A 9,962-nucleotide genomic window follows, 5' to 3' on the forward strand; every position below is an offset into this window, starting at 1 on the left:
AATGTGGCTCATGGAGCTCTCAATAGTTTCACACAAGCCAGCGCTGTCTATACATTTGAATATACAACCGTTTAAATATACAGGTAAACAGTACAGTATTGAACGTTTTGAGGCGATCTTTTGGTAGTAAAAACTATGTGTGCAATAATTATGGTCCATTAATGAGCACTTAAAATATATATATTTTTTATTTTCTAATATATGTATTATTTATATTACTATTAGTGTACTGATTAAGGTTAAAATAGAAAATTCCCATAGAAAATTTAGTCATTTTGTGGCTGGAAAAATAAAAAATGTCATTTGTAATCCCATGGTTTACCATTTTGTGCCTGTATGGCTATTTAATAAATAAATATACATCTATCTAGACAAGATTTGCTTAAATGTGAGATTTTAAAACAATACCTTGCATCCTAATATTTTAACTTTATATACTTATATAAGCACACACAAGTGAATATTAATGAATACAAGCAAATATTACTTAACCCAAGAAAAGTTTAAAATAGTGCTTAAAAAGGCAAACTTTTCCCTTATATGTACAGTAGGCTATATATATATATGAATTGATACTGATCGTAATCGATACATTTAACAAAGTTGCAATTTGTATTCAGCAAAAAATATTCATCAAGTGTATTTTGTCTTGTAATTATGACATTTAATCAATATTTGAGATGTGTGAAACACTATTTGACTGAAATGGTATTAGATATAAACTTGAAAGAAATAATTTATGTAAAAAAAGACTCAAATGTTTGAACTAAAACTTGACTAAGATATATTGAGTTTTCTTTTGACTAAAACTAGAATGACGAGACTGGCGCTAAAATTTACACAGTACCCCTTTAAAGCTACTGTCCGTAACTTGAACTGCATGGTACACTTTATTATTAGATTAGTGTACCATAGTGGTTCAGGATAAGACAAAAAACACAGTTTGGAAAATGGATTCATGAAGTACTCTCATTATATACATTTAAAACACGAAAGTAGTTACGGATTGCAGTTACAACACTCACACACACACACACTCGCACGCACACGCTTGCAGCCTCGCACACAGACACACGCTCACACGCTGTAAATTTACTTGTGGGTGCACTTTTTATGAGGCTGCTTTTGTGTTTCGCCTCCCGCCAGCATTTTACGCTAGCACGAGAAGTGCGAATGTGACAAATGATGTGTAGATGTCAGTAGGCTGCATCGATGCAGAATCTGATATTCTAGAGATTCACTACACAACGATTAATTTCAACCAACACTCCTAACAGACGAGTGAACTGAACAATGGCTTTTATCTTAATTGACAAATGGATAAAGAAAAGGAATTGGAAAATCAAAAAAGAAAAGCAGCTGACAAATGGCTTTTCAAAATGTAGTTTATTATGTGCATTTTAAAAAATAGTTTAAATTTGCTATTTTAACTACATTTCAAAAACATAAATTAAACAATGTAAAAAAAAAAATTCCATAATTCCAAATGATCAGGCTGATCCGTCCAATCATATTAAATAACATTTTGGTTTGAATAAAACCTGTTCATTTAAATGTTTCTATATTTTGTTACCTGAAAAACTATTTTTTTTACTTCACCATTTCATCTCCAACAGGTCTTGAAAACAGCAGCCAATCAGCCTCAGAGTTCCCTCATAGGTAATGTGTAAAAGTTGTGAGACAGCCAGGTTGTTTATTTTCAATGATGCATAAAACTTAGTTTTTCCGGAGGTCTTTATGCAATGCTCTGATCTCTCACAGTGGAAACACTTCTCTTCACCCTCGAGCTAAACTAACCCCAAGCACAGCCCCTCTGTCCCTGGAGCAAAGTGAGTATACACACACACACATACACACACTGATGTTGAGCAACACTGAAAGAATGTGGAATCTGAGTAATAATAATGGACTGTAATAACGAAAAAAAATTGTCTTATCTGTTCTTCTTTAGAGTTACCTGAATTTAAAGTGTTTATGTGTTAAAGATGCAGTATGTAGATAATATGTAGTTATCTAATTGTCAAAAAAACTTTAATTAATTCCCTAAAAAATTATATATATATTCTTTTTCACTCTTTATTATTTCAGGGAAGGTGTTTGTGACTTATGAAGCAGACAGTGAAAAACATGTCAAAGAGATCATCAACTTTGTAGCGCTACTGAGACACAATGGCTTCTACACTCACGTAAGACAAGCCACCTTTCCCAAACACTGCCTTGAAGCCATGCTTGTCTGCTGATATGGGGTCTGTCAGAGATCATGTTCAGCCCCTTTGTTCTTTTGCACAGATTGACATGTTTGAACAGCAGTTCAAGAGCATAAGCAAGATTGATTTCATGGAGAGATACATCAGCGAAGTAAGTAGTGATCGTCTAAGCAGGCCTCCCGCGTGTTTTTCATAGTTTTACATGCACAGTATAAGTTATAGACCACAATGCAACTTTTTTTTTGTTGCAAACTATTTTTGGCCAAGAATCACACACAGGAAAATATGAAAAAATGTAGAACTGAAAGCTGTAAAGCAACCACACATTTTTGTTTTTACAAGCCATTTAGGAGCAGGTTTATTGGAGACAATATTTCATAATATACTGTATATTATACATTTTATTTCACATTAATTGACCAAAGTAAAGAGAAAAAAAATATGGTAACGCTTTATTTTACAGTGTCATTGTTACACATTACATGTACTTACCATAGTAATAACAGTAAATTATGCATAATTACATGCAACTAACCCTCAACACCCTAACCAAAACTACACACTAACCCTAATCCCACCCTAACCCTATAGTTAGTACACAGTTAATTAATATTACTCAGTACTAATAAATATATATATATATATATATATATATATATATATATATATATATATATATATATATATATATATATATATATATATATATATATATATATATAAACAACACAGAGGTATCTGTAACCTCTTACACTGAGAGAACTTGTTCAATGGTTGCATTTATAAAGCAATGCTTACTATTGAATTGCAAGTGGTGGAAGAACTAATATCGCTGTTTAAGGTCAACACGTAGCACCTATTGGTGGGTGCTCTCATTTGTTCAGCTCTTATAAATCTCACATGTTTTGGTCACTGGTGTTATATGTCTGAGAAAATGCCACTGTTTAACCTTATAAACCTTATAAATGGCAAGGATTGATCCCTGACATATAGTTGACCCTATTATTACATTTTCCCTTGAAAGTGAATGCCCACAAGTAGTTGCTTTTGGGCGATTTCATTTGTGCTGAGAATCTGAACAGGTTCAATGTGGAAGGGTCACTCAAGCCATGTGTGTCCTACTTGCTTCTAAATGCTTGCAGCCAGTTTGTGAGTTGGCAAAACACACATCTATATCACCACTAATATAGTCGTACGTATATTCATTTTCTTCACTGACTTTCAGATTGTGATGTATTGAATTCTGAGGAATGGATTTAAACATGTATGGTAGTGTTAAATAGAGCTGAATTGGAAAAATTACACTCTTTATTAAATAAGAATGATTAGATAAGCCGTTTTTATTAGACAACTGCACAAGGTACATGGGGATTTGTAGGATTTTATGAAGGCCAGGTGTTCTTATTTTGCATTAATCTACTGAACATGAACCGCAATACAAAAAACGTTAAATTATGCATTTTTAGACCATCTAATCAAAAGACCTGTATCCCTGAAACAAGTAGTTTTAATTCATTTAATTCAGTCCTTAAGGTGGGGGAGGACATGTTTGTGGCAGTGCCACAGTTACGCAAGGAAACTGTCTGCTGCACTGACAATGACAAACCTGCTTGTCTAGTTTCAGCAGTTACAGAGTGAACAAACTTTTTACTTATTATCTGAAATACTTGCTACTTTCTTTCTGTTAAGTTGACTAATTTTGTGGGTTTTTTTTATTATTCACAGAAAGACTATCTGATAATCATAGTCATTAGTCCAAAGTACCATGAGATTGTGACCAATGCTTCATTTTACATAGACAACGATGAAACGCTCAACACTGTCTACATACACAAGCAGGTACAACTTACAAATAATTTGTGGAAATCAATTATAATAATATTTTTTCTTGTCAGTTGACTCAAACTTTGTCTTTTAGCTACAAAACGAATTCATTCAGAACGGGGCCAGGAATTATAGATTCATCCCCATTTTGTTTCCTGGTGCCAAGAAGGTAAAACTGCCTCTCTTTTCAGCAGCTGAAACCCATTTACTTAAAGGGATAGTTCACCCAAAAATGAAAGTTGTTCCCTGAAGTTGTTTGAATTTCTTTTTTCGCAAAAAGAAGATATATTGAAGAATTTCTGTAACCCAACAGTTGATCAACCCCATCGACTTCCATAGTATACTATGGAAATCAATGGGGCTCATTAACTGTTTGGCAAACCATATTCTTCAGGTTTGGAACAGCTTGAGGGTGAGTAAATAAAAATTTTTGGGGTGAACTATCCCTTAAATTAAATCATATTTGTGTTTGAACAAGTACTTGCTCTAGGAGCCAAAATACACATTTGTGATTAACTGTAATGATAACAGCAATAGACATCTGCGGTTGTTTGTACATTAGTATGGTGAAACACAAAGGATTACATTGTATTCCTCTTAAATCCAGTTCAGATGTAATGATTCATTGGTGTTAGTTTGCAACATTTCTGTCTGCTTTTGTTTGTTAGTGCCACGTCCCTTCATGGCTTCAAAGCACACAAATCTTCACCTGGCCCAGGGACCGAGATGACATTCTTCGTCGACTCATGCGTGTGGAGAAGTACAACCCGCCACCCATTGGAGAGCTGCCCACCATTGTCTCCATCCCCATTTAGTTGGTTAGGTTTGCTATGTAGACCCATTGTGTCAGATATTAACAGGCCTGTGATCCATTTTAAATGGATAGTTCACCCAAAAATGAAAATGGAGTCATCACTCAACATTAAGTTGTTCCAAACCTGTATGAGTTTCTTTCTTCTGTTGAACACAAAACAAGATATTTCAAAGAATGAAAGAACAGATGATGGTAGCCATTATCTTCTATGGTAGGAAAAAAAGGCTTCCGTCAACTGTCCAACATTGTTACCAACATTCTTTAAAATAAATTTTGTGTTTAGCAGAAGAAATAAATTCATACAGGTTTGAAACAATATGAGGGTTAGTAAATGCTGACAGAAATGTTTTTGGGGTGAACTGTCCCTTTACATTTATTTGCCCTTCCGAACTACTAGTTGTCTGTTTAATATGTTAAAACCCATGATGTCATACTGGGTTGTAACGTTTGTATAAAACTCCTGTCATTGAATATTTCACCACTCACGATTGATGAATGTAAACTGACATTTTGCCAAAATTTCACAGGCGAAAAAGGTCAATTGTTAATACTGTAGAGATGTACTATGAAAATGCTCACATAGAATTGAAGGTAACACTTTAATTTAGGGTCCATTTCTCACTATTAACTATTTGCTTATTTATAGTTTTCATGACGTCACACCATTATAGGAACGTCCACCTGGAGGGCAAAACAAGGCTTTCCTCCATTGCCCGCCAGTCATTTTAACCAGGTTTGTAGTCAGTATTAATGCAGTAAGACAGTGATATTAAAAGACCAAATTCAATAAACACCTTATTAATGATGCATACTTTGTACAGGCAAGCAAATTAACACAGAATATTAGTGCAACACAAGTGTTTTCCCCATCGAAAACCATTATAAAGAAAACGTATTGCTTTCATATTTTTGGCTCATCTACTCGCCTATATAGTATGCATCATCAAAACGGTGTAAATGGAATTTAATATTTTACTCTCATGGTACATTAAGGAATTTTAAATGTTAGTTGCACTAATAAGAATTCATCCCGATCAGTCCTTTAATTCTAACGGTCTTTCTACATGGTTAATCTGTGTTTAAAATTAAGTGGTGTAACACAAGAAAACCCACTTCAACAAATCCTAGATTAGCATTAAACTTTGCTTAATTTAATCCTTATTAGTGTTTTTCACATTAAGCGCTTTAAAAACGTCCTGCTATTTTTGTTGATTGAAATGTTGCAGCAGGTGCTGTATATGGATCACAAGTGCCCAAAATGGCATCTTGTTCACATATTTTGTTTTTTAAGATGGAAAATTTACAGGCTTGTGCTGCAGTTCTATAGCTGTTTTTCCCTACAGGGCTCCGCGACAATCATGTGACTGAAAACTATGAATTAGCATGCATATTACTATGGATATTTACTATTTATTAGTACTTGTAAAGCACATATTAATGCCTTATTCTGCATGACCATATTCTACATTCTTTAATCTTTCACCCTCACCCTTCTTCTAGAGTCCTACTGAAATGACTTGATTTTGAAAATTCGTAAACAGTGGTAAATGTGACCAGTACTGTTGACTTAATACAATTATCTGTAACAGTAACTATATAAGAACACTGACTCACTGTCAACCGACTCACCAGGAATCTTCAAAGATATGTAACCTTATATTTAGCTTCTTTGCTGTTGGATGAACCTGGACTAAAGGGAGGACATATGTACTATACAAACTGGTACTGTAATATCTTCACACACTTGTGCTTTGTGCCTTAGAATTTTTCTTAGTAATATGCCAGATAAAAAAGTTTAAATTGATATTATAAGGTTTCTACAGCTCTTCCATTGTCATTTTAGGATTTTATGATATGTCATGTTCTATCATATTTTTATCAGCATAAACCATATTGTTGAATGTAAAAATTTGGTTAGTCTGTACAACTTATTGATGGAATTAGATGTCAGAATCAGGGCTGTGAGGAACATAAGTACAGTTTACCATCCCATGTTTTTGTGTACACCGTTGTTGTTGGTTTAACCAAGAAACTGAATGGAAAATACGAGAGGAAGATGCTCAGATTTTATTGATTAGATAGCAATTGATGTGTGTATGAGTATATAATTATGTAATTGCAGTCAGCTATAAAAATAGTTATGTGCTTTGCTAGAAAATATGTCATGGCGTGCAGAACAATACCTGCCTGAGGCTATTGCCGCATGCTCCAGAGACTCAAAATTCGTACCTTTCATACTTTTTCATTTTTAAAAAATAAACCACTTACTCTGCACACAGACTTTTAATACTGTTTATAACAGACTAGCTGGTGGACAATGATATCAACTGATAAAATGTTTACCTTGAAAAGCAATGTCACTTGGGATAAGTCTCATATGAATTTCTTTTTTTCATGGAACATAAGGAAGATTTTTATATTTATATATACACTATATTGCCAAAAGTATTGGGACACCTCTCTAGATCCTTGAATCCATGTGTCCCAATCACTTCCATGGCTAATAAAGCACTAGGCATGCAGACAGCTTCTATAAACATTTGTGAAAATACGTCGCTCACAGGAGCTCAGAGAAATCAAGCGTCATACTGTGATAGATTGCCACCTGTGCAATAAGTCCATACGTGGAATTTCCTTACTACTAAATATTCCACGGTCAACGGTTAGTGGTATTATAACAAAGTGGGAGCAATTGGGAACAACAGCAACTATGCCACAACATGGTAGTCCATGTAAAATCACAGAGCGGGGTCAGCTCATGCTGAGGCACAGAAGTTGTCACTGTTCTGCAGAGTCAAAATCCACAGACCTCTAAACTTCACGTGGCCTTTATTAGCTCAAAAAAATGCTTAGAGAGCTTCATGGAATGGGTTTCTAAAGTTTGGTGGAGGGGGGATTATGATGTCGGGTTGTTTTTCAGGGGTTTTGCTTGGGCCCTTAGTTCCAGTGAAAGGAATTCTTAATGTTTCAGCATACCAAGACATTTTGGACAATTTCATGCTCCCAGCTTTGTGGGAACAGTTTGGGGATATCCCCTTCCTGTTCCAACATAACTGCGCCCCAGTGCACAAAGCATGGCCCATAAACACATGGATGAGTGAGTTTGGTGGAGGAACTTGACTGGCCTGCACAGAGTCCTGACCTCAACCCAATAGAACACCTTTTGGATGAATTAGAGCGGAGGCGGCGAGCTAGGCCTTTTCGCCCAACATCAGTGCCTGACCTCACAAATGCTCTTCTAGAAGAATGGTCAAATATTACCATAAACACACTCCTAGACCTTGTGGAAAGCCTTCCCAGAAGAGTTGAAGCTGTTATAGCCACAACAGGTGGGCCAACTCCATTAAAACCCTAAGGATTAGAATGGGTTGTCAGTAAAGTTGTACATATAAAGACAGAAATCCCAAAACTTTTGGCAATATAGTGTATATTAAATATTCACCATGGCTATCAAGCAGAATGTTTAGGCAGAATTTTCAGTCAATAACTTCAATATCTGTCTGTTCTACCAACAAATCTACACTCTAAAAAATGCTGGGTTGTTTTAACCAAATGTTGGGTCAAATATTGACTAACCCAGCGATTGGGTTGTTTTAATCCTGCGGTTGGGTTAAATATTTGCTTAATACAACCCAATCGCTGGGTTAAAACAACCCAACTGCTGGGTTTGTCCATATTTGACCCGACATTGGGTTGTTTTTTTACTCAGAATTGTTTAGAGTGTATAGGGTCACCTTTTTGCAGTTTTATCAGCTCCCCATCCACTATTGTTTTATGTAAGAGAGTAGAATATCGTTTGTATTTTCTATCGGAATGAAGTCAGTCAGTATCGGAATGACCTAAGTAAATGATTTTCATTTTTGAGTGAACCTTGAAGCCTGTTAACCCCGAACATAACAACAAACTTGTCAAACATCTGTCATGCAGAATGGAATCTCAGAGAGCTCAACCCATTTAGTTTGTGTTCAAGGAGTTACTGAAGGTTAATTAAGCCCCATTAAACAAAGTGTAACCCCTGCTATTGAAGCTTATCATGAATGAATTATTATAAATCAGCCGTAACAATATAATCAAGGGGATTTGGTCATAGAGAGACTGACATAATCCTCATATGAACAATATTAGCAGTATCCAAAAATGATTTGCTGAGAAGAAATGGTTATCAGTTTGTAATTAAAATGAGATGAGAAACAGAATGATTGATTACTCGACTCAGTGACAGAAAAGGTTATGGGAACAGGATCTCTAAAGTAGTCTTTTTATAGCTGGTTAACTTCTAGATGAAACAAGTTAATTCCTGGAATATGTCATCCATCAACTGTACCGCAGCTCTGTAAAATTTTGTGAAGGCTTGTCACTAACAATATGAAGTGACAGTGTTTTCACAGCTTTACATTCATTTAGAAAATCCACACTGCATTACAGAGTTCAGTCATCACCTGCAGCACAGAACTGCTGCTCTTTGCTTTGTTGTGCCTTCAGATGGCACTCTTCACATGTGCTATTACTGTAAATGTTGAAGAAGAAATCGGGGTGTTGGCCTGATTTATAATAACTGTCATTAATAAGTCATTATTATAGGGGATACCTGGGCTAGTTGTCACACTTTTTTTCTTTAGAGAATATTTCTTAGGCAAATATTTGTAGAACATTTTCATCGTTATTACCCACAAGAGGAAAAGGTAACGGGGCATGTGTCACAACCCGCCCACCCACACTGTTATATATATATATATATATATATATATATATATATATATATATATATATATATATATATATATATATATATATATATATATAAAATGGATAAGTATATACTTAAATGGATAGTTCACCCAAAAATAAAAGTTATGTCATCATTTATTCCCCATCAAGTTGTTCCAAACCTGTACATTTCTCAGTTGCACTCTACCACAATAGAAGAAAAAAATACTAGTCAGTGGGGGGCAAGATCTGCTTGGTTACAAACATTCTTCTAAATATCTTCCTTTGTGTTCAGCAAAATATAATTTTAAACAGGTTTTGGAACACCTTTAGGGTGAGTAATGATGACAGACTTTTCTTTTTTTAGGTGAACTATCCCTTTAAAGAACTATTTGAGTCAAAAAGGTTCT

At 34.9% G+C, this 9,962-nt stretch overlaps 1 protein-coding gene across 5 annotated transcripts in view; it reads left to right on the plus strand.

Moving 5' to 3' along the window:
* Nucleotides 1–7,119, plus strand: part of traf3ip2l (TRAF3 interacting protein 2-like) — a 16,940-nt gene extending 9,821 nt beyond the window's left edge. For all 5 annotated transcript variants that reach the window (XM_067459921.1, XM_067459923.1, XM_067459920.1 and 2 more), the window contains 7 exons: nt 1,617–1,659; nt 1,762–1,829; nt 2,089–2,186; nt 2,290–2,358; nt 3,933–4,046; nt 4,126–4,200; nt 4,700–7,119. In XM_067459921.1, the coding sequence (XP_067316022.1) occupies nt 1,617–1,659; nt 1,762–1,829; nt 2,089–2,186; nt 2,290–2,358; nt 3,933–4,046; nt 4,126–4,200; nt 4,700–4,846 (614 nt within the window). In that variant the 3' untranslated portion in view covers nt 4,847–7,119. The remainder of the gene's footprint in view (nt 1–1,616; nt 1,660–1,761; nt 1,830–2,088; nt 2,187–2,289; nt 2,359–3,932; nt 4,047–4,125; nt 4,201–4,699) is intronic.
* The last annotated feature ends 2,843 nt before the right edge of the window (nt 7,120–9,962 follow it).

This window comes from Pseudorasbora parva, chromosome 12, assembly GCF_024679245.1.
Source record: "Pseudorasbora parva isolate DD20220531a chromosome 12, ASM2467924v1, whole genome shotgun sequence".
In the NCBI taxonomy this organism is placed as follows: Eukaryota; Metazoa; Chordata; class Actinopteri; order Cypriniformes; family Gobionidae; genus Pseudorasbora; species Pseudorasbora parva.